The 25,609-nt window shown below is 34.1% G+C and overlaps 3 protein-coding genes across 9 annotated transcripts; 1 reads left to right on the top strand and 2 right to left on the bottom strand.

Annotated features, from left to right (window-relative positions):
* The first annotated feature begins 798 nt into the window (after nt 1-798).
* LOC140964953 (uncharacterized) lies at nt 799-1,312 on the top strand. Its single transcript, XM_073424953.1, has 2 exons — nt 799-1,022; nt 1,145-1,312. The coding sequence occupies exons 1-2, from the start codon at nt 921-923 to the stop codon at nt 1,265-1,267; spliced, it is 225 nt and encodes a 74-aa protein (XP_073281054.1). The 5' UTR covers nt 799-920; the 3' UTR covers nt 1,268-1,312.
* A 3,197-nt stretch (nt 1,313-4,509) lies between these two features.
* LOC140964467 (plant intracellular Ras-group-related LRR protein 6) lies at nt 4,510-14,605 on the bottom strand. Its single transcript, XM_073424292.1, has 21 exons — nt 14,363-14,605; nt 14,165-14,228; nt 13,937-14,073; nt 13,739-13,825; nt 13,496-13,571; nt 12,505-12,579; nt 12,328-12,397; nt 12,169-12,246; nt 11,974-12,034; nt 11,781-11,859; nt 11,490-11,580; nt 10,375-10,435; nt 10,225-10,292; nt 10,066-10,136; nt 9,451-9,588; nt 8,777-8,881; nt 7,852-7,976; nt 7,663-7,759; nt 6,452-6,526; nt 5,890-5,945; nt 4,510-4,732 (listed from the first exon to the last, which is right to left on the bottom strand). Exons 1-21 carry the CDS (start codon nt 14,425-14,427, stop codon nt 4,657-4,659), a joined length of 1,755 nt encoding a protein of 584 aa, XP_073280393.1. The 5' UTR covers nt 14,428-14,605; the 3' UTR covers nt 4,510-4,656.
* Nucleotides 14,606-16,613: 2,008 nt separating this feature from the next.
* Nucleotides 16,614-25,200, bottom strand: LOC140964221 (protein STRUBBELIG-RECEPTOR FAMILY 3-like). Of its 7 annotated transcripts, none has more exons than XM_073423804.1 (17): nt 24,990-25,200; nt 24,415-24,607; nt 23,596-23,731; nt 23,442-23,513; nt 23,107-23,172; nt 22,879-22,950; nt 22,725-22,796; nt 22,566-22,637; nt 22,417-22,482; nt 22,268-22,333; nt 21,200-21,630; nt 20,473-20,867; nt 19,080-19,351; nt 18,625-18,763; nt 17,806-17,942; nt 17,566-17,722; nt 16,614-17,209 (listed from the first exon to the last, which is right to left on the bottom strand). In XM_073423804.1, exons 2-17 carry the CDS (start codon nt 24,521-24,523, stop codon nt 17,111-17,113), a joined length of 2,361 nt encoding a protein of 786 aa, XP_073279905.1. In that variant the 5' UTR covers nt 24,524-24,607; nt 24,990-25,200; the 3' UTR covers nt 16,614-17,110. The 7 variants fall into 7 exon arrangements, 5 of the variants coding, with proteins under 5 accessions (XP_073279905.1, XP_073279907.1, XP_073279906.1 ...); XM_073423806.1 differs by lacking the exon at nt 24,990-25,200 and adding an exon at nt 24,914-24,931; XM_073423805.1 differs by lacking the exon at nt 24,990-25,200 and adding an exon at nt 24,794-24,872.
* Between the last annotated feature and the right edge of the window lie 409 nt (nt 25,201-25,609).

Raw genomic sequence — 25,609 nt, 5'->3', positions numbered from 1 at the left:
GGGTTTTCGGGTTCGAGTTGGACCCGTTAGCTGACCCGAAAAAAACGATCAAGTTGGGTTGGGTAATTTTAATTTTTTTTAAAAAATATATAATTAATAAATATTTCCTACATTTTTATATATTGTATTAATGAAAAAATATTTATTGTATATTTTATATCATAAATTTTCATAATTAAATATTTATTTTGAATATTTTTTATTTTATAAATAATTGTTTATTTGATTTTGTAAGTATACTTTATTTTTTTACAATTAACCTTCAAATTTAAATCAAATATACGGGGGATATTTTGTTATTATGTGTTTAAATTAAAATATTATTATTATTTTTTTGAATTTTATTTATTTTTCTTTAAAAAATTTTTAAAAAAATTCAGAATCGGGTTATACGGGTTGATTCTGGTTGAGAGTTTTCGGGATGACTCGGGTTCGGATTGGGTTCGGATTGTGCAATTTTTGAATAGCATTATTGCTCAACCCGATCCAATCTACCCGACTCACATGAATTGACACCCCTAAAGTTGGACGAGTCCTTCATTATAGATGCAATGTCATGTAATCGGTAGCACCGAAAGTTGGTATAAGAAAAGTAGTGGCGATGAAATGAATGGTTTATAGAATATGATGAAATCATAATTTATAAATTAATTAATTAATAAAGATGAAAAAGAGCGGGGGGAGGGGTAAGAGTGTAATAATCTTATCTTAATAAAGAAAACCGGTGAGAGGGAAAAAAAAAGACCAAAATGGTTTGCCGCGTATATATTTGAGGAATTTGACCCAAAACTTCTTCATTCCTATTTAATTAATTATTATTCACTCTTCCCCCAACTTCCTTTCTGCCTGTCCCCATTAATTTCTTCACCCAAACCAACAAATTTCTCTGATCAATATTCATAAGGGAGATTAACAAAGTCATGAAGAAATCAGGAATCTTCGCAGCTTCTGTTGCCGCTGCTTCCGCAACTGCCATCTCCAATTCTTGTTCATCCTCCTCAAAAATTCACTTTCCTCATGAGGTAATTAGTATGGTTTCTATTCGGTGACCACGATCTATATGATATGGATGAATATAATTGTTGTTTGAATTGTTTTTTTGTGTGTGGATTTTTTCGATCTTATAATGCCTTTTAATTTGTAGGATTGTTTCCAAAGGAAAAGTAACGAGGATTCAGCAGTGCAGGGCGCCTCGTCTTCGGATAAATTTGCGCCCAGGTTTGATGGGTTGAGATTCATAGAGACTCTGGTCACTGCTCATAGATAAGATAATATGATCCGAGTTTGTGTGTGTGTGTGTTTTTTTTTAATTAATAGTTGAAAAAGGGAAGAAAAAAATATTTACTAATATTATTGCGTGAATCATTGGTGGAAACAAATTGTGATGATATCGACATATTAATGTTATGAAATTGTAGGCTATCATGAGATTTGGATTTGTCGTATTTTTTCTTCCTCGAAATATATGGTCAAACTTTAACAATCAATATCATTTTTTTCGTTGGTTAAATTTTTGACTGTTTCTCCTGAATTCGTCAATCGTTTGATTTGAGTTTTAAAAGTCTTCGGGTGGATTTGCCTATCGGCACGCGTTGTCTTTTTGTTGTTAGTTTGATGGAGAGTAATATAGTACTTAGTAGTTCATAATTATAGTTATTATTACTGCTTATATATAATATATATTCTATTTTATTAAAGTTAAAAGACATGATAGTAACCACATAAAAGATATCAATTTTTTCTTTCAATTTTATCTTTATATGATATTAATATTATATTTTTGTTTTTTTTTTAAAAAAAATTTCAAGACACACTTTTATTTTTATTTTTTTATTTCAACTATTCAAATATCAATTTAATCTTGTCATAATATCAAATTTCACTTTAGTCTATCGATAATGATATCGTGTGTGCAGGGTAACTAGTATATAATATATGTATGTATACAATATTGTATTTCTCAACTTTAGAATTTCTCTATACACTCATCATTGGAGTGGATGTAAGCATGGTTTACGGTCGTGGAGGTGGTTGTTTCAGTTTCATTAACATTTCGCGGAAAAGTCTCGAGTACTTTTATGATACAAACAGAAATATCATATAATTTTAAAAAAAAGTTAATTGAAAAAAATTGGAAAAAGTTGAAAAAAAATGACAAAAAATGTTCTGCAACTATCGTGAAATTGTCGAAATTCCAAAAAACACAGCGGGAAAAGCATCCTTTCCGAGTAGGGACTACAACCATGTGTTATTGCTTTAGAGCAAACAAAACATGTTGCATTGCACCCTCTGGTTATTGAGTCACATCATTTCAATTGGAAATTCCGTATTTAATATCATATATAGGAAGGATCAAGACATTTTTATATATACGAATAATATAAAACATTTAGCACTTAAATGTTTTTTTTGTGTGTGTGAAATTTTAGAGCACTTAATTTTGAAGTAGGAATTATGGAACAAAGGAACACTGAATCAGACTGGTTGTCTGGATTTATTTGACGTTCTCCTATGATTGGACTCGTTTTTTAGGTTGTACTTTCCCATGTTGGAGTTACGAATGAACTTGGGTGTTTTTTAATCATTTATTCAACTTTCGTGTTTCCATCTCTTTCTTATACATTGCATATCAAGTGAAGGATGCATATTAATATATTATTTTAAAAAATACATGGTGCTACTTTATATTAATAATATATAAATTTATATGTCATTCGAAATAAGAGGGTCTTGATGCCATCGTGCAATGAATAGTAAATAATTGTCGGGTCAAGTTCAAATTGGTTTTACATGAAAATTAGTCCTTGCATGGAAAATTATCTTATGTAACAAACCGTGTAATAAGAGATATTACACGGTTTAGATTTGTGTTTATGCAGTTGAACTATATGTTTAAATATGATATTTTTTGTTATTTTCAAATTAAAGATGTTTTATATATTTTTTTTGTTAAGAGCGAGAGAATATTTAAAAATTTAAAAATAAATAGGATTGTATTTAAAAATATAAATAAAGATATGTTTGGAGATTAAAAAATAAAAAAAAACTATTTTAGAAAAAAGTTTTATCAATAAAGTTATATAATTAGGATATAATTGTAATTTTAAATAATATTTCATTAAATCAATTAAAAGTTAGTTAGTACAGGAGTTTCTACTTTAATTAAATATATTTAAGTAAGATAATAAGATAAACTTATAAGTTGACACCGACGATAAATTAAGAAACTGACAGTATAGATATATTGAGAATTATTACTGAATCAAATCTTAAAACATACTTTAAAGTATTTTTCAAGAAGCAGTTAAGTATTCAATCACGCACACCCTTTGTTTAAAGGCAAAAACTTGTGTGAAACGGTCTCACGGATCGTATTTTGTGAGACAGATCTCTTATTTGAGTCATCCATGAAAAAATATTACTTTTTATGTTAAGAGTATTACTTTTTATTGTTAATATCGGTAGAATTGACCCGTCTCACAGATAAAGATTCGTAAGACCGTAACACAAGAAACCTAGTCTTGTTTAAATGACAACTGAAATGGACACCATGCAACCAAATATATGAGCATATCAAATATCTAACATCATAATGTTTTTTTTTAATAAAAAAATAATTAGAAAGCAATACTAAAATAAGTTGATTAGAAAGTCAAATGCACTTGTTCCATCACATGCGGTGTGGCTTATGTTGGACCAAGACAGCATGAGCAGAGCATTATTTTGCAATCTTTTTAAAAAAGTTCCAAAGCATATTCAACCATAAGTCATAGTTTATAAAGCATCTTTGAATCCTTTTTTTTCTTTCTTTCTGAATATTCGCATTCTTTGATTGTGCTATTCCCATTTATCATTCCACTTTCTAATGCTTTTTTCATCCTTTTCTTTAAGTCAGAGAATCTTCAATATTTTCTAGCAGTGCTTTCATAGTACTATCACTGTCTTGACAAATCTTACACTTATCCTATCCCTGAACTAAGGGATACCTAAATAAATTTCAAGTCTCTGAGCATCGCTATTTCTGGGATGTGATTCCATATCGTGGTCGCAAAGTGTCAATCATTGATAACATATTCTTCTATATATTTGGACCATCTATTATTACCCCGAGTGCACGGTCGGCGAATATTAACTATCGGCAACATGTACAGATATCGGTATCTAGTCTTTTTTTCTTCTTTTGAAAAAATAGTTGGACCATCTATTATTACCCGAGTGCACGGTCGGCGAATATAACTATCAGCAACATCAACATGTACAGATATCGGTATCTAGTCTTTTTTTTCTTCTTTTGAAAAATAATCGTATTCTGTCCCAGCAAATAGCAGAGATTCGTATGGGACGTGGTTCCAGAACAACGAGTGAAAACTAATTATTTTGAATCACAGATTACCGATAAACATATTTTGGCATGCATGGCATGATGCCAGCATTGCCTACACACGCGTTCTGTGGATTTACAATAAATATGTATATTGGTATCACAGATCGGAAGATCTAAATCATAGCGCACACACAAACAATACATCACATTCATTGGACGAAGCAACTCAAGAGATGCAGCATAAAACACCCCAGCAACCACATTGGAAAAAAATTAAATTGTTTTCCAACTCAACTCATCAATCCATAATCATACTGGAAAATGCAGCCTTGTTATTGCTCAACAAGTTTCTCCTTCAAATATTTCAAGACAGCTTTTGTTCCTCTGTCCAAAATCGCCCTCCGAATGCTGGAGGAATAGTTCAAACCATACAAACATCATTACAAACTTGCTATAAATTGCCACCATAGTTGAAAGACATGCTTCAATAATTTAAGTTTAAAATATTCAATAAATTCGAGCCATTCTCTACATGCGTGAAGCAAGAAATGGATCGTGATTGTAAAACTTAATATTTTAAATGGAATTCAACAATGGTCAAACCATGGAATAATTATATCCGCTAAATGTTCCCAGAATGGAACTTCGATGTATTTTCGAAATAAATCGACAGAAAAAACTCCTAACATTATAAAGGGACAAATAGATAGAAGATCATTCAAAAAATTGGAGGATCATAAAAAGCGGGAGGGGCCAAATCAAAAACCATTTAAGTAGGTTATTCTTCAATGGAAAAATCTCAGGTATTACTCATCAAGATAATGCCAACCTTAACAGAAACAGATAGAAGAATTAGTGTAAACAAAAATAAGTAGTTGATGGAATGACATCATTTCAGGAAATAGCTAAATATTTTATTATTTTAGGACATTTTGGAAAGCATTAACACGAAACTCTAGGTAACAACTTGAAATCTGCAGTCCACATGATTTCTATTTTATTTATTCAATAAACTGAAGGTCATTTACCAGTGAAAGAGATTCCTGTACATTCCATCTTAATGTTCATTAAGTTTTATGCTTCCTCCTAGACCCTAGTGAATAATGGTTATAAGATTCCAAATGTCAGGATGATACCTGACGCAACAGAGATCACAAATCTGACAGAGAATGAACAAAATTTTGTTGCAGTCATTTGTAAGCAAAAAGTCAGGTACTCATGCCACAAGTAAAGTAAATAGGACTGTAGATCTGAAAGTGTGATGCCTCCTCCAGTGGAAATTGTTTGTAAGCCAATCACAAATGGTGATTTTTATGTCTAGAAATTTAAGTTTCTTAATTAAATTGTGTAGATTCGCCTGCTCAAATTCAATTTTATTAAGTGAGGAAAATTCTGGTTGCTGCTTGATATCAGTCATATTTGTCATTTATGATAGCTCTAAACTACATTTATCGTTTGATGATACTAAACCCTAGAATAAGTTTTGAAATGTATTGGGAGATTTGCACAAATGGGTCTGCGCAATTATTTTTTTTAAAACTAGGCCTCTCTAAATTTCCTTATACCTTCTCAATGGGTTTCCATCAAGTCTCAACACCTGCAGGCTGGGTTCGAGCAAACCCTGCAAAACCGAAAAATCAAGGCAGCCATTGCTAAATATTTAAATAAATTAAATCCCTCTCCAAAAAAGGTATGGGAGACGAGGGAAAAACTAGCAAGGAAAATATATACAGTAGTACAACGATTTTTTCTTTCCTCCTACTCGGCTTAAAATATTTTCAGGGGAAACTCGATATTTTTAGAAGTTAGCACTTCATAGAAATAGTCTACACGCTTAGTTCTTCATTGCCCTGCAGTAAGCAGAAAGGGGTATTTTGATAAAATGCTGTGGAAACAATTTATCAAATGTATCAAGTATGCCTTTTATATATTCCCGTACCTGATATTATCTTATGAAAATAGTATTAATATTTAAGGTAAAAAATATATATAAAGCTTTGGATAATGTACAGCACATCATCATTACAGTGGATATAATCAATGTTTGTGCAAATGAATTCAAGAACCATGCAACTCATGGCAAATACAACACCAACAAGATTGAACTTTAAGGGCTATGGTGCTAACCAGTTCTGGTGGAACTGAAGAAATATTATTGTCTGAAAGGTCAAGCTCTGCAAGAGAAGTCAGGCTTTTTATGCTCTGCAGAACATGAAATATGGAAGAGTCGGTGTAATTTGTAGTTTAATTGGCTCAACACCGAGTATCGTAAGATTCCAAGTAAAAAGGTAGCAGAGATAGTGCAAGAGACCAAGAGAACAACTACAGAAATAAGATAACAATTGGGAGAGGAAGTAATAATATTAACTATGACTAGTAATACAGTAATCATACCATAAATAACCATAAAGTTTTATTATCAATAACAGAAGTAGTAAAAACAATAATACTAATAATATCATAAGCAGAAGTTATATCAAATTTAGTAAATGATTTATGATCCATCTGATCAAAATTCATTATCCAGCATGAAAAATCCAAAAAAATTCACAGACCTTGTATTTTATCTGCTTATCTGATGAAGTAACTTTGCAGATATCGAATGAAAGGAGAATATCTTTTGAAATCTTTTGATCCACATAGGAATTTTGTGCCTGAAGATCTATAGGAAATCAATTTGGAAATTTTGTGTCGCCTGCTTTCGTTTACGAGCACCATACAGGCTGTGTGAAGCTATATGTATCAAATCTATTCCATAATTCAAGGTTTTGGTGAATATTCATACAGAATTGACGCTTATGAATGTTATCAGATGGATTTGACATCTACTCATTGTTGGCAGCAAAACTAAACTTCATCGGAGCTATCTTCATTGATAGTACCATATTTTTTTGTCTTTCAAATCAAAAAGATTTTTAAGGTGAAAAGGAGAATCCTAAAGTTGATGACATATTTTTGTTCCCCATATTTTTTCGATTAGATTTATCACAAGAATCCTGGGCGCTATGTATTCCTTCAATATTTCCTTTTTGTTATGAAGAGCTGCCAATGGTGGCATGGTGCTTACAGACTAGATTCCAACCAATTGCATTCAAAAGGGAATTTCTAAATAATTTCTAACTCGTTGGTTACAACTTACAAGTCACACAATGCCCCACTATATGCTTGGACAATGTAGTACAACACTCAATCTATAAATATATATACACGATACAGGAAACACCATTAAGAAAGCCGTAAATATATGAGGGGGATCCAAATCATCAAGCAGACATTCAAGTGGAGATCAGGATAGCTAAAACTGAAAGGAAATAAATCATTCAGTGAGAAAATATTACTGCTGGAATCAATTGAAGTGAATTTTGACTCAAATCAAGAATCCTTAGAAGCTGTAAGGAAATTATATCCAAAGGAAATGCTGAAATTTGCATCCGTCTGCCCAGAAAGTAGAAAAAGAAAGATAAACAACAGAAATTTAACATGCAGATGAAACAAGTTCGAAAGAAATAAATATTCAATTAACAGACCTCAGGTAAAGTTCCTGCAGCTCTGATAAACTTGAAAATTCTGGGTTTTCTGGTAAAGAACCTGCAGTCCCACTCAAATCAAGAACCTGGAGCTTGGAGGCAGCTGCAAAGCCATCTGATGGGATCTATTATGAAAAAAGATAAGAAATAAGCAGATATAATGAGATAAAATACAAGCAAGTAGGCTTTACTTAAGATATTCGAAGAAACAAACATGAGCAACTCGGGGTAAAACATGAGACTCTACAGATCATTATCCCTGGAAAAGGTTCCTTTTACCACATGTTCAATGAAGATTGAAAACGGTAATTTATCTTTCTGCTAATACAGGGACGCACCTTCACAATTAAATATCTAGCCTTTCATAAAGTTTCAAATCTAATCCCATCTGATTCTTACAGTCTTAAGCATTGAAAACATAAAAAAGAAAGACAGAAAATCTACCTCCCATCTTCCTATGGAATGTTATAATTCCTTTGATTTCATCTTTTGCAATAATACACCAGAAAAGAATTCTATATGTTTATTTTTCATTATTTTTCCATCTCAGTCATCCCTGGTACCGAATGACCAATTCAAAAAATGGATAGACCAAAAAATGAATGATAAACAGCACATCCCTAACTGGCTTGCAAACTGATTAAAGAGTGGCATTAATGATTTTATTCAAAAACTAATTGGTTCTCTCACAGTGGGAAGGTATAAATATTTTATATGAGAAACAAGTATAACTAGGGAGACAGCATAAAGATTCAAACACCAGCATTTGGAGAAAGAATATGCAATTTGAACAAAGATACTCATTTGCTAAGCAAAAGTTTTACTTGACTGAAAAAAAGGCGCCTAGCCCCGTCTCCCCAAAAGTACCAAAAAAGGAAGGGTAGAGTAGTACAAGAAACAACAAAACATTGTAGCATTATTCCACCTTTTTGAGTGGATTTCCATCAAGTTTCAAGCATATTAGTTTAGGAAGTGATGACAAAACTGCACCAGGCCACTCTACTATCTTGTTCTTCGACAGAATCAAAGCCTGCAGTAAAAATGTATTCAATAAAAGATATTATAAAGTACCACACGGCAGCTAACTTGGAAATAGAAGTCTAGCTGTAATTCTACAGTTTAATAAAGAAAAAAAATGATCAATTCACAAACAGTTAATCCCTTCCTAGGCAGTATTCTAGATCATGATGCAGACTTCAGTTAAGTTTTTGTACGGCATCATATCAATACTGAAAGCTTAAGAAGTAGGTAGTCTAAAGGATTAAAAACATCACATCATCAGTCATATCCATCAACAAACAGCATCTTCTGAAAATGTAGATAAAGGTAATGCACTTCAAAAATAAAAATACAAAAATTAGATGATCCTGCATATTAAGTAGGGAGTTGGGACTCCCAAGAACGTGGATACATAAACTTAACCATATCAAAATTTCGTGAAATTACGGTCCATTTGAGTATCAAAAGCACAAAAGAATCTGAATACAGAAATTGGGTTTTATCATATGGATGCAACCAAAAAATCTTTACATCCAAAAGCTAACATATTTCTTTAGGCTTTTATGTAAAGAAGAAGAATGTAATAGATTCACTGACTACCTCAAGAGAAACAAAGGACTTAATTTCCAAGGGTAATTCTGCAATTGAATTTCCTGAAAGATTTATCTTTGTAATGTCACTTGACTTCCATACATCAGATGGGATCACATCCAAGCTAAGTTCAGTCAAAGAAATTTCCTGACAATTAAAAAAACTAAAGAAATTAAAAATTGTTAGAGCATGCATGTACACTACATTTTAAACAAGAAGACCTTAGAGTGATACCTTTGGTGCGTCGCCACTCTAAGGTGTTATTGATTGGTATACACAACCCATTTATTTTTAATTAACCAAGATGGAGTTAATATTTATTTAAGCATTGTATATATCATCATTAAATTTAACCAAAATATCTAATTTTTAGTAAAAAAATTCAAGTTTTGATATTTAAATGAAATAAAATGTGTGCACTACGTGATACGTGATTACTGACTACTTAAATCAAATATTTGACAGTCTTATATTGAATTTTGCGTTGTAGGCTCATCCATACATTTATTTAATTTTGTTTGACCTTTCTCTTACATATCATAGAGGCTCAAATATACCACAAATAAAAAGCATTAATTTTGAAAAACGAGATTAACCCCAAACATCTATATTATAGGAGGTTACTTTTGATGTCAGAGACAATCGAGCAGCCATGGAAACAACATCCTCTTTCACTGATGTGGTAGCTGCAGACTCTGCACCACAGCATGATTAATTCATGTGAAAAGATATAGCAAAAAATTACCTTGGAGGAGATTAACTGACTCTAGAAACAAGACGCACCTTCAGCAGTTGGTAGTCTACTTCGAAGATACCTCAATAGAGCAGGTGTAGGTCCAGATACCAAGGAACTGAACAAGAAAAAAATGTGCAGTCAACCCCTGAACAACCTTGAAGCATGCCAAATCAAACGAACAAAACAGTGGCTTAAACCTCCGAAGTGTTCGCAGTGGGTTCCCAGTGAGTAAAAGTTTGTGCAGTGTTGTCATCAAGCCTAGATATCAAGTTATAGCTAATATTAGGTAATGAATTAACATAAAGCAACAGATTGGAACAAAACAAAAAGATATACATGGATTCTTTCAAGAAAAGTAAGGTAATTTGGTGAGAATGGAAAGTAGGGGATTAGTTTTAAGCTTTACCTGATGTTAAGCTGTTAGAATGTATTTAACACACACTTGCTATTTCACAGTCAAACCAATGACATTGAGGATTTTCAACTGATTTTCTTTTTTGGATATTTTTTTGGGGGGAGGGGACCTTGTTCTATATTAGGACACTGAGTGCCACTGAGCCAGGAGGCCTGTAGCAAATTTTTCACTGATTTTCAGTAAAGGACGACAGTTAACATCAGTGACAGATTCTCTAGCACTGACTCATTCTTAACTCTGTAAAGAAATCTCAATATATTTCAAAATATTTTAAATGCAAAAACCACCTCTTCTAGGGACACACACACACTACAGGGAGCCAAAAAATACGAAAAAGTAAAAACTCCAGTTCCGGAAAAGAAGCAGTGGAAACGCCAACATTATTTGTTGACTGCATCAAGCCAAGACTAAAATAGACAAAGTGCAGAATATTAATCCAAACCTAATGCTGAGTTATGTTGATCATAAGTCATCCCGAGGAAAAATTGGTTTATCTTAAAGAGATGCAAGCAATTTCAAGTCAAAAATCACAAAATATCCACAGCATGAGAATTTAACTAGTGTACACCTATGTTTAATTGGAACTAGTGCCCCTTGCACGGGATGCGTGCACATATATAAAAAAGTTTTTAACGTTAAATAAATATTATTTTTAAATCTATATTTTTTATAATAAATTTTCTAAGTTAGGAGTGATATGATGATTAAATATTTAAAAGTTTAGATAAGATAACAAAATGTTAGTACTTTCAAAAATTTTAAAAGCAGGTGAGATATGATAATTATAGATTTAGATATGGAAATTTAGTTTGGTGACACCAAGCCATACCAAATTCGGTTAGTATAGGGGCCTCTCGCTTAATATATATATATATATATATAAGATGCTAACCTTACCGATCTCAAGGGGCAAACCAGATAATGAATTATTAGACAGGTCTAGAACTGAAAGATGCAGACTGCATGCCTCCACAGGAAACTCTTTCAGCTGCATACAGCCACACACAAAAGGTTAATTTACAACAAAAGACTAACTGACCAATGATATCACCTCCTTACAACCAGTTAATACTGAAATAAAGCTTCAACGAATTTGACAGACATAAAAAAGAGACTCGTATTTCCCCAGGTAATATAGAAAGTTAGGACGTATTTGTAGAATTTTGAACACTCTATTGAAATAGCTACCTGGTTTGACTGCAAATCAAATGTCCCCAACTGAGTCAATGATCCAATTTCTGCTGGTAATGAAGTCAAAGCATTACACCTGTAAAAATAACAAATCAAAGAGAAGGAAATTATGCTAATCATTTTCAAAACAAAAATGGGAATAGTCCAGAAAACCCTGATAATTGAACTGTGACAGAGAAATCAAACCAACCCTATGTAAAACTCTAACAGGGATGAACAACCCTTAATTGATGATGGAATTGAGGATAGTCCTGCGGAATTATATATGTGTGGGTAGAATCTCAGCCAATGCCACATGAACAGAAAAGCAATAAGAGAGTGAAAGGAATGTCATTAAACTTAGAGCATTTCATTGGATAGATCATTACAAACCGGGTTTACTCACTGTTTTGGTGAAGCTCAAACCGAATTAAACGTGAAAGGCATCCAACACTCTCAGGAATGCTGCTTAGCATGTTTTTTGCTTTAAAAAAGTTCAAATTCAGTAATGTAATTAAAGTTCCAGAAACAGAATAACAAAGTGGAAGGCAGGAATAGGTCTTACATGCATTAAGTTCGGTAAGCATAGTGCATGATGCAATGACATTATTGGATAGTGTTTCTAGCTTGTTTCCCTGGAGAAAGAATAAATAACATTCTTAAAATCCTTGGCAGATTATAACAATTGACAAAATAAATAAAGAATAACAGATAAATCAACAAAAGATGAAGCTTCAACTACCTCAACATTCAACTTTGTTAACATCGAACAATTTGCTAGTTCTTCTGGCAAGCAAGATATATTGTTGTTTGATACCTGATAAGATCACAAAAACCTCTTTTAGAAAACTTGCAATTCTCATAAGCATATATCCAACCGAAATATAATGCTAAAGCTGAGGATTGCGATTGTGCAGAGTTGCGCAAACATAGATGCTCAGTCTAAGAGTAGTAAGTTCAATTGTATGGTAATAGCCAAGTATTTTGTTCCATGAGGCAGTGAAGATCAAAGTTGTTAGTAGGTAGCATCAGCTAGAATAAGTATGACAATTATAATATAACAATTTAAGTAACAAAGACAACTTGACTGAATGGATTTAGTGAGACGCCTAAAGAGAGAGCAAGCAAGGATGTGATTGAGAATGCCAAACACCTTACTTTTAAGGTAAAGAAAATCAGTATTGAGAAGCTAATTTTGTTACTTGCCAGAACTAGCAGCAATAAGGTGAAAATAAATAAAGAAAGCCAGACAGACACCTTATCAAGGTTGAAAGTATGAGAGCACATTTCAAAAATTTGGAATATGCAAAGAATCTGATACTATTATATCCCTAAAATAGACAGGAATGTCACTGGTCCTATCCATCCCCACAAATAGTGTGTAGACTATGCTGCACCTGGAGACGTGGAGATTTACTCCAGGTGCAGCACAGACCTTACATCTATGCGGGCCCCACAATAGACAGGAGTGTCACTGGTCTCTATGAAAGGTGAAGACTAAATTCATCATTGACGAGGATTTGTCGAGTGCTTCCTCACAGAGCCTCTAACTGTATGTTTTCTATCGTGGTGCTCGTACCGACAGCATGTAGAGATAAGTTGGACAGATAAATTAAAATATCATCGAAAAAAGACGACACGTCCCAAATAGTGTCGTATCCAAAGTGCACACAGTTATTCAACAAACAAAACCAACAATATGCCTAAAAACTATAATACTACTGAAAGCGCACCTTAATCTCTGACAAATTCACGCAATTTCCTAGGGAACTCGGGAGAGAGCAGAGTTGGTTGTTAGAACAGTCGAACCTGGAACAAAAACAAACAAGTCAAACCTTTCAGAAGGGAAATCAACATTACATGTCTGTTGAGTGTTGACGTTTTTAAAGATGGTGAGAAAAGAACAAGCATGATATCTGCAATACATATAAGCCGTCCAGATTCTGAACAACCAATCTATAATAAAATGTGCATACTTAATGAGAGAGGTTGCTGATCCAATTGCTTCTGGAATCTCCACGATTGAATTAAATGATACATCTAACGATTTAAGCATCTGGAGTCTGTCAAAAGGCATCAAACATTTCACAGACAATGAACAATATCCAATGTTAGATCAGATACAAACATAACTCACAGACAGATTAAGTGGGTGAGTAGGTATAACAACATACTCTCCAATAGCCGAGGGAAGGCGTGAAAGCTCATTGTGGCTGACATTCAATATGGACACTGAAGACAAATTTCTAAGGTCTTCTTTCAGTGATACAATACTATTATGCGCCAAAATCAGCTTCTGAAGATCCACAGCCTGAAAACACTCACGGAACAGTAGCAAACAAGAATCAGAAATTAAACAATGAAATAAAGACACAGGAAAAAAACCATGATATTATTAATACCTCCCACCACTTCTCATCTTGACCCACGGCATCCAAACTTCTGTACACCTCATCTGGAACTTCCCTGCCATGATAAAAAAAAAAAAATGCAAATGAGAGTAAGAGAAAATTCTAAATTTATACATATTTTTTAAACGTGATTCGTATTCATGTCTATGAAGTCATTGAATTCAAACATGTGCTACGAAAAAAGGGAACCTGAGAAAGCGATTGGAAAGATTAAGAGAACCGGATGCCCGTGCAGCTTTTAGGACTCGATCCATGTCGGAGTTTAGATCGCTGTGTTTTTCACCTGAAGATTGAAGTCCCCCGGACCCAACAGCCAAAATAACTCGGATCCGCTTTCTCGGTTCAACAATAGCTAATTAACATGCGATTTTTGCGATTCCTTTGGGCTCTGGGGGAGGCATCTAAACCAGTGTCGTTAATACCTCATTTGTAATAAATTATATTGAGTGGTCTCACGTGTCACGGATCTTAATCTGTGAGACGGGTCTAAACCTACTCATATTCACAATATAAAGTAATACTCTTAACATAAAAAAGTAATATTTTTTCATAGATGACCCAAATAAGAGATCCGTCTCACAAATACGATCCGTAAGACCGTCTCACACAAGTTTTTGCCAATTATACTTACAGAATTATTGCCATGCTTTAAATTTAAAAAGTTGATGAAAAGTCGTATATTTTATATTTTATTATTATTATTATTATTATTAGTCCGGAAGAATATAAGATAACGAAAACAATCTTTCGAATAGGTTTGAAAAATATGTTTCATTAGCTAATGCACAAAAAAAGGTAAGCCTCTGCATCTTATTTGCTTCGTCTTTGAGTGTGGATAAACAGCGGAGTTGCATATTGAGCTGTTCTTTGGTGTTCATGAGAGTTTTGACAGAATGAGAGTATGACAGTATCGATAGACATCTCCACCACTCCAAAAAAAAAAAAGGATCTTTGGCAACAATATACGCAAAGCCAGAGCAAACCTGAACCCACCTAACCACCTCATCAGCCTCGTTTCTTGGGACATTTTAAGTTACACCAATATTTTGTTATCAATTAATAATGTTGAACGTACAATAAATATTCGCGTGCATAGGAAACAATGGGGAGGAGATTTTGTTGTGTGCAGACTTATATTTATGAGAGTCCAAAAATTGCACCATTGAGAGTGACACAAAGCTTCCAAAAGATGATAATCACATCTCTCAACATGTTAACCTTCTCAATCTGAAGTGTGTTGCTCAAAATCAATCCCGTTATCGCAATCTAGAAAGATGGATATCATCAGTGTTAAGTAGAAAGTGAAAGCTTTTTTTATCATAATTAACATGCCACATATTATAAAGATCCAGTAAATTTGAAACTGTCTAGGAGATCCAATAACTTTAACTCACCATAATGTAAGCATTACGTTACACATATTTAATAACTCATCCTATACAACTCATACAACATAGTGAATTTCGATGTGCCATGTTTTCAATCCGTCTTTGAGGCATAGATTTGATACGTTTAAGTCTCTGACGAAGTACTTCAGGTACAAAACGAGTTGATTCAGTAAATATCACGATTAAGGAACAAAAGAGCAATAGATCCTAAATTGTATCGTGCAAGCCACTTCATCGAAGAGAAAACAGGAAGAAATGATATCTGTGGCTGCATTACAATATACCCATGCCTAAACTTTTTTAGATGTATCATAAATAAAATCTGATCCACATGTGAGGATTAATTGTGGAATACTCGTTATTATTGATGAATGAGAAATAATTAGCATTTAGCAATGAATGGTGTAATTTGTAGAATGAGTCACAATACAACAAATTTACAAGTCTACGAGGTAGTGAAATGATTCCATGACTTGCGTATTTGCTAAATCTAAAAACTTTAGATGCCTTAGAATCCCACCCTCCCACCATTTACAAAATTTATGCCCTCGAAATTCATCGTATCAATCTGGAAATTTCTTATCATTCAACTTCTCTTAGAAACATGATAATGAAATGAAAGTAGCTATAAATGGTGAGCAATTCTATTTCTAACAATAATATCACATATAAATTAATCTAAGACATACATTTAGTAAAGTTATCATGCATTAAATATGAACGATTTCAATTGACATCCTAGCCCTTCAATCCCGAAATATTATTTATTCTTTAAGAAATTTTTTTATATCTCCTATGTTTTGTTGCTTACAAAAATTGATTCATACACGACGAGATATCTTTCTATCTAATGCTACTTTTTTCCTAAGATGAGTCGACCTCCTTTGAGATTTGGGAATCGTTTGGTTTTGAGTCAACAATTTTTGATTCTCGAGCTTAAAAATTATTGCTAACGAGCCAATTCACGAGCTCAAAATTGGTTTTTTTTTTAAAACATTATCTATCTTAGAGCTAAGCAAGTAAAAAAGAATCCATCAAATATGGGGAAAGGATTACACAAAATTTAAACATCTGTAAAATTATTGTCTTGTTCACTTTACTATCTTTTGAATAAGAGAAACAACTTGCACATTTTTGTCGAATATTTTCTCATTACTTATGATTTTATTGGTCATAAGAAACAATTAATAGTGTCCCTTGCCTTAATGTCTGGCAAAAATACAGTAAGCCTCAGGGCACCACAAAGTACTCAAACGAATGGAAAATATACACTTAAAAAATTGCGCTCCTAAGAACGATAGTAACCATGAAATAATTGTTTTTATCCCACGTTAACGAATTAATTAATGGGCAAACCATCATGGATAGCCATTCATGGGTCGTTGCATGGATATATTCACGAGAAAGCCGGCACAGCGATAACTTCTAGTGTATGAAGGCACAATAATCCCACAGCTCGTTTTCCCTTCAAGCTATATCTATGCTTTGATTGACTGCTAATTCACGTCGAAAGTAACCAATTTTCACCACGTAGTGTCATGTATCCAAGTTAATCTCCTTCCGACAATCTACTAGGAGATTCCTTCCTTATCATTCGTATAAGGTCCTGCACAACTTCAGACACTGGTGGCCTGAATTCAGGTTCCGCCTGCAAGTGCAATCTCAGTTATGTAAACAAGTAACCAAAGGAAACCTGGTAAGGTGCTTTTTGGAAGAATAATGAATTACTAAAAGAGAAAAGTAAAAAAGATCTGGGTTACTTGCTCTCCTCTACAACTTTTTTGCCACAATGAGAATATTTATTTATAATGGATCATATGCCATAATCTAGACGTAATCAATACATCTGGAATGTATCACTACTACACTTTTCAATCAAAACTTTAGTGAAGCAGAAAAATAGTATGATCTCTTTTAAAAAGAAAGAAAAAAGAAACATAGTATGATCTAAAGCATTCGTGAGTACTATAAAACCAAATGAGAGGGAACATCAAATCTGCTCACCTGGACACAGCGGGAGATAATGTCAGCGAAGTGTGATAAAGATTTCACCGGATAATTTCCACTCAGAGCAGGATCAACCATCCTCGACAAGGCATTAATGTCATGAAGCTGAGGAATTGCCCATCTTACCAAAAATTGCTCTCCTCGAGTCCTTGTCCTAGGTAAGATTTGAAGAAAGTAAGGCAACAAGTATATAAGGACATACCACAAACTTAGCAACTTCATAGAATGAAGTCTTACCGATCGTAAGACTTCCTGCCCGTTAACAGTTCCAACATGACGACTCCAAAACTGTAAACATCACTCTTTGAAGTGTATACTCCAGACTCAAATTCGGGGGCACCATATCCATAGGTTGTGAGAAGCTGGCCTGACAACTACAAATAAAGTGGAATTGTCATTAACATACTTTTTTCGGTGGCAAATCCCATAAATTTTCAGTAGAAAAATTAATTTTAATGCTTTCACACGTTGTTTAAGAATGTAAAAGATGGCTTTTTGGTCAATTTAACTGTTTCGTGAAATAAACCAAACATGATTTCCAATGTTAATCATGATATTGATAGGTACTTGAAATGAAGTATTATGAATACCATGATATTTACAGAGGTTCATGTGTTGGTTTTTACAGTCTGCAGATAAATGAAATTTCATTTCCTTCTTCAACTTGTAATTCTAAGTATCACTGTTCACAGCATCTGGTCCTCAGGCGGCTCCTTACCTGTTTGGTTGAAATGTCTTTCCACCTTTAAAATGCAGAGAGCGCAGAGATTTCTGCTTTGCATCAAACTTTTTTAATGGATTACGCACAGTAGTATGCATGTAGTGGGTTCATTTTACTAGGACTAGGCCAGAATCCCAGAAAGTACCACCAGGATTGAACATGATGAAAATATCAACAGGCGATTCAGAAACAATTTGTGTTTAACATATTCACCGGAGTCACTAGCTAATGCAGTTCAAATTTTTTCTATTGTCATATTATTTCCACTAAATTATCAGCGTAAGGCATTGAATATATACGTTTGATTGGGATACTAAATTAAATATTAAAATTACCTGACTTACAGCTCCAGAGGATATCAATGGAGCCAAACCACAATCAGAGACACGGACAGAGAGTTCATCATCGAGTAGAACATTAGCCGACTTGAAATTTCTGTGAATTACAGGTGGTTCACAGACCTCATGAAGATACCTTCACGAAACAGCTCAGGAAGAATTAGAAACTTGATAATTGACAAACAGCAGAGACCATATATGTTATATATCCTTCGGAAACCTAAACCTTAAAATCTAGAAAAACATGTGAGGAAATTCAAAAACTTAAATATGTAAGAATTCTGCCAAGAGAAAAGAAAGAAACCATGAGAGAAAGACATGAAGATATTGTAGGCCATAGTCAATGGAAAGAAACAAATCTTCAATCAATCAGACACAGGTTGATTAAATTTAATTTCATATTTCATTTTTTTTAAAATGGTAATAATGTGTATTGGGTTAATGTGACTTACTCTAATGCTCTTGCAGCTCCAAGTACCATCCTGATACGAGTGTTCCATGAAAGTTTTTTCTTAAATTCATCGTCAGAGTGCAGAGCATCCTGAAGTGTTCCAAAAGTACAATATCCATAGATGAGCAGTCTTTGTCCATGTTCAGCACAATAACCCATGAGCTCGACAACATTAGCATGTCGAATTTTATCGAGATTATTAACCAACTCAATGAATTGATCATCCTTCTGTTGGTTGGTAACTCTTTTGTCCAATTTCTTGATTGCAAGCAACTAAAGAAGAATGAGAGAGAACTGAATATCAGACAGTTTCTTTCGAGTAATAAGAGTTAAAATTTCTTCCAAATGATAAAATTTGCAGGAATGAAAAAATATTTGTTGTAACCATTCATGTATAGCATCAGGAAGGAAATAATCAGAGAGAGAGAGAAGAGAACAGAGAATATTTTGGGTGGATGGTCAGATCGAATTCTTATTAGCAAATTATTCTCAGTTCGAAAGAATGACTATTTAAACATCATTGCTTATTGGGAAGCATACAAACTGAGAGCTGAAGTCCTAAGTTGCCTGATGTTTACAACTTATGTTCCAACTGCTAAGAGGATTATGCTTTCTTGACTACTTTATGTCGCATTAATAATTTTCCATTTCCATTTTACTTTCCTTCCGTGGCTTACCTGAATTCTATCTTCCAACATGGATACTCGGTATCTTGCTTTCAAGCATCATTGGTTTTCCATTTTGGTTTGCAAGAATAGTGATCAAACCAAAGAGAAGTTAGATGCCAAGGCAATCAAATTTATTTTCCTTGGCTAATCATTGAACAGATAATACATATGTTATAGTCCGGCAGATTTTTTTTCAAAAAAAAAAAATTTGTTCGAAGGGTCGTTCGGAAAAACCGAGTTAATTGTCATATTTCAACGACTCTCTTAAGGAGAAGACACAAGGTAAAGATAGACACTGAGGTTTCTCAATCCCTTTGCCCATGATTTCTGCGACACTAAAGCCACCATCCACACCTATCAATCTCAACAAAAACTCCATTGGATGTGAAAGCAACAACACACATCTGATTTCAAGACCACTGGAAGTGCATATAGGGATGGATAACAAAATGAATGCAGAGAAGCCACAATGAGGAATTGATGATGAGATTATTAAAGAAAAATAGAATATGATAATATTATCAATTACAATTATAAAAGGAATCATGCAGTGTTCACCATATATATATTTATACACAGTTCTGACTTCCATACATCATATCGCAAGTCAGCATGAAATCCAGATGTCTCTCAATATGTATTCAAATTACGGGAAAAAAAAATCTGATACTTAAAACAAAAAATAATTATTAACTGGTTGAGACTGTACAAATTTGAAAGTGTTACCTTTCCATCAGGTAGATCTGCCCTGTAAACATTTCCTAGCATTCCACCCCCGACAAGATTTTCTTGTGAAAAGCTATTTGTGTACTGCTGAAGAGATGCTATCGTGTAAGATTTCACAGAAGTGGCAGGAAGACGCATAGGCTTTTCAGCTGTGGCTTCAACTGCTGCAATAGGGTTTACAATAACCTTCTGTGGTGGAAAAGGTTGGGGTGGAGGAGGCGGCGGCATTACATCTAAATCAAATCCATTCAAGTATATTTCATGATAGTTCTTCCTAGGCATTCCACTCATTTGTTTCTTATTAACCTCCTCTTCATCACCACGTGGTTTGGGAATTGAACGTAATGCTATTGGTTGATTTTCTTCCTTTGCCCTCAGAAGAACAAGAGGTGAACCTGTTCACAAAATAAAAAAATCGTGTAACGCTAGAGGGCTCTTGGCATGGAAAAAATTTCCATGTTTCCGTCCAATAGTTTAAAGAATTTCTGTTTTCACATATATAAAATACACACGCGAACATTTAAGAAAAAAAAATTTTTGCTTTCAAATCTAACCATTTTTACTAGTTTTACTAAAATTTATACATGATTTTATAAGGTGGTCAAAATTCAAAATTCAATATTAAACTACTTGAAACATATTTAGGAACTGAAGCTTCAATCGCAGGCTCTGTAAGGAAGTGTGCTTTAGTACATGCAAATATACGAATATAAGAACTTTGCATTACCCTTCGCTTCATCATTTCTAGGTTGAACAACTGAACCACCGCCTTGAGGATTTTCTCTAGCTCCGTTATATGGAGTTACTTCACGCCGTTTTGGGGTTCTATACATTTCCCTTCTTTCACGAAGGCATCTTGGAATAAAAAGTAGGGCTGCTAGCAGGAGTATTATGAACGACAACACAGATGCAATGGAGATCCATAAAATTCTTTTTGTGCTCGGAGAATTTTTTGAATTTCCGGAATTTGATTCCTCTGCAGCAGATGGCCCATCAACCTGTTTTCCAGGTCTTTGTCCAGAAGTCGGAGGTGATTTGTTGGAATTTGGTGGCGTCTTATCAGAATTTGGTCCTGGAAAAGATGGTGGTGCTGGTGGTCCTGAGGAAATCGGTGGAGGTAATGGTGCAATGTTAACATTGAATGGATTCCCATCTTTTCTGCAGGTCAGAAAAGAAAATTAGGAAGCAGATCTGAAAATAGTATGTTAAGATATTCAGGTAGTTTCTACAGGATAGTATTGTGAACTTTTTATTTTAAATGATACTGAATTTAACCACATGATTGTTTTAGGGCACAGAAGTATTGCTGCAACTACAGAGCTCGAGTTATTGTTACTGTAGGTTCTAACAATACACTTCCCCACAAGGAGGGGCAAAGACACGAAAATATCTACGTTTTCCGATATATCATAGGGTGGAACAAACACAAGTACTTCTACAACTTCATTTACAATTTCATTTTCCATGTAAAACATTTTATTGTTTGAGAACTGATAATTGGTGACCGTTTTGTTCTGCAATCCAAGGCGACTAATTAAAAATGCAATTTGCAAGTAAAACTTTACATAATCCTAAATTATAAATTTGGACGCAAGACTTCATTCCTGTACCGATGTTAATTTTTTGATAGATTAAGATAATCTTGTCACATTCAGTCCTCATGCAATAAGATAAATGAATACGAAGATGCAGACAAATCGCATACGACAGGTATAAATTCAACAAAAGGAAATTTTATCAGCTTCACTGTTGGTCAAAAAACATGCTGAAAAAAGGTCGAGTATTTCAGACCTACCGAAAATTGGGAATGCTTGACAACTTTACAGGTATTGGTCCAGAAAATAGATTATTTCGTATATCTCTGTCAGATTGAAAGAGAGATTAAGTGGGCTTTTTATTGGAAATCACGAAGGATGACAAAATATCATATGACAAGAATTATACAAATCTTTAAGAGGAGGAGCTTGTAAGACATCAAGAGTTCCAGAGAGCTGATTATTCTGCAAATGACTGCCAATTACGAAATTAGTAGCCATTATATATATATATATAGACAGAAAAAATTAATTATCAAAAGAAGGCAGTATGCTCACAGGGTAGTAAGAGTCGGCAAAGTTCCCATTGATGGTGGCAACTTCCCACTCAAATTGTTACTCGACAAATCTCTGCGAAAGAAAATTTGGTGATCCACTACATACATACATCTTAATACCATTGTCCCAATAATTAATGCTTCAATATTTGGTACTCACAAATTGACCAACAGTGTTAGGCCTTCAAAAGCATCTGGAATTTCTCCGGTTAATTTGTTGTTGTTAAGAGACCTGAAGGAAACAACTGTTAAGGAAGATGACAGCTAAATATACGAGTTAACCAGAGCCCAACTTAGTGGTTATCAATACTTACATTGCTGATAGGCTACTCAGATATGATAAAGAACTAGGTATATTTCCAGTTAGCTTGTTATCTGAAAGAAAACTGCCGAACGTAAAGAAAATCGATCACATTTCTCGATTGGATAGGCGCGTAAAATAACTCGTATCAGACAAAATAGTAGTAATGTAGCATATGAATTCTGCTTCATTTTTTTTCACAATTTACTTTCAGTTTAATCCAGAATGTGTCAGAACATACAAGGTTACCAAAGTATTAGGTAAATTATTAGGAATGCTGCCCCCGATAAGGTTGTTGCTCAGTTCTCTGCATAAAACCAAGTAGCTGTCAACCCCAAGATAGGCAACAAAACATAAATTACAAGGTTCTTTCTATGACACCAAGCAAAATACTTAGGGAGGATTGAAAATGTTTGATCAAGTGAAACCAGCATGTGATTCTCATGGAATCACATCAAGAAGCACAATCAATGGTTACTAATGCGCCAATGATATATTGCCCCATGCTGAAACAATTCCAGCATATATTTACTCTTGGATGGAAAATGCAAATGTGATTGTTAGAGTGGCACTCACATATCTTGAATGGAAGAAAAAGCTCTGAGATTGTCACCCAATTCTCCACCTAAATTAGCTCCAATAAGTTTTCTGCAAATGAGATGTGATGTTATAAGCACTTAAATTCTCTTTAACTACCATAAAAGGCGAGTTAAAATAAAGAGATCTTTACATTGAAATTATGAACGAGTTCGTACTATCACAGCCAACACCTTGCCAAGGTTGACCACATGGGTCTCCACCAGCAACAACCCATCCCGGAAGAGAGGGAGAACCCAATGAAACATATAAGCTATTGATAGCAGCAACTAGTTCGAAATAAGCAAAGTTGTGGTGGTTAGGATCATCAACTGGATTAAGAATATAACTTGCATATTCAAACGAGAACGTGGACATAGAAAGCATCAAACAGATCGAGAAAAAAACATTTGATTCATCATGTAAAAAGGCCAGCCAAGAAGTCATAAAAAGAAATTAATAACAGCAGCATGAAGACAAGAATATGTAATTTATATAAATGAAAAATAGAATAAACTTGAGATTTTGTCCCCTGAGTTGCCCCCACTATCTCATTTTCTGGTTCCGCCCCACCCTGGGCTAGCTTAGCTCCAATGTTCCATCTTAGCACAAACTGCTACCTTTCACAAAAACAGTGATGAGTGCAGTCTCATAACAGCGTTATCTGCCAATGGCTCATAATCCATCTGGCACCAAGGTCCAACGTTTGAGACTCAAGCTCAAAACTCGATTGGTAACAAACTCATCTTCTAAACTCAAGAAAGAAAAACAGCATTATCTCTATACTCAAAATATAGGTATAAATTCTTATTTACCACCAAAGTAGGCTGATAAATTGGTCACTAGTTGTCGAATGATCCGAACAATCAAAGATAAATTACAAAATCAATCTCCACCAAGTTTTTCACTCTGAGAATTAATATTTCAGCCTCACTAGGAAGCAAAAATATCAGCAAAACAACAAATCGCTCACCATCATTAGGATTGGTAAATCCAAAGCACATTCGGATAGCGCAAACCAAAGTAAACCCAATCAAGATCTCGAAACCGAGGCAATTCACACCAGATTTGTTCCCACCCATTGATCCAAATTACCACACGGTTACCTCCAATCTACCTCCTGGAAAAGCACTCCTCATAGCCAATAGATACCACGCCGGTCCAATCTGCAAAAAGTAAATAGTAAAGAAAACAAGAAAAAGATAAAGATGCAAATATCTCACCAAATCCCCATTCTAGAGCAAACCACGTAATCTGCAGCTTCACAAAATTATTACAACAACCGCAAATCAATCAAACCAAAAAGGCGGAACTTAACAGTTCCATAATAAATGAGGAAAACTGAAACTAACAAAATTTAAAGCAAATCATCACAAATGCAGATATATCTCATTGTTGGAACCCAGCAATAATGATCCATGAACTCCCAGAAAAAAACAAATAACACAAATTATTAGGATTCAACAACTCACGTAGTATTAATTAAGTAAACAAAAATCAGAAGATTGAAATAAAGAAAGAAGGAAAAAGGAAAGGCAACAGCAGCACCTTTAGATTTATACGTGGAAACGGGTAAAAAGCTTCAATAAAGTTGGGGAGAGCTGCTAGCTCTTTTCTTCGAGTTTATCTCTCCTGAAAAGCAAGCAAATGCTGAATGACATGAGAGTGAGTGAAAAGTCAGACGTAGCTATCTGCTTTGCACAGCGGTTAAATTTCCAGATACACACACGCCACGCCCACCGCGTGCGTTCCAGTCCCCGCGCACATACTCGTTCGGTTTCTTCCTGGCGTCACCTGATAACGGGTGAGTAGCGCGTGGGATGAAAGTTGCGGTCTGAAAACGGTTTTTCTTTAACCATTTACATTTTTGTTAGCTTTCCTTGTCATAAATACTTATCCACACAATTTATGTTCGTATAATTATTATTTTTTAAGAACAATAATTAATTTTTTATTATTATTTTTTTTAATACATATGAGTCTTGGAACCTCCTACAAAATATGAAATAAATATTGGCGGGGAAAGGTTCGGATTAAATGATGGAGAGGGAAATGGGGTGGGGGGGGGGGGGTGGTTGGTAAATTGGGAAGATGACATTACAATCTTTTGAAAATTAATATTGATATGGTTGTATTTGGCTCAATTACATTTAATAATTGGTGATATT

This window comes from Primulina huaijiensis, chromosome 18 (assembly GCF_012295235.1).
Source record: "Primulina huaijiensis isolate GDHJ02 chromosome 18, ASM1229523v2, whole genome shotgun sequence".
In the NCBI taxonomy this organism is placed as follows: domain Eukaryota; kingdom Viridiplantae; phylum Streptophyta; class Magnoliopsida; order Lamiales; family Gesneriaceae; genus Primulina; species Primulina huaijiensis.
The sequence above is the reverse complement of the archived record's forward strand: the minus strand, read 5'-3'. Positions and strand labels throughout refer to the sequence as shown.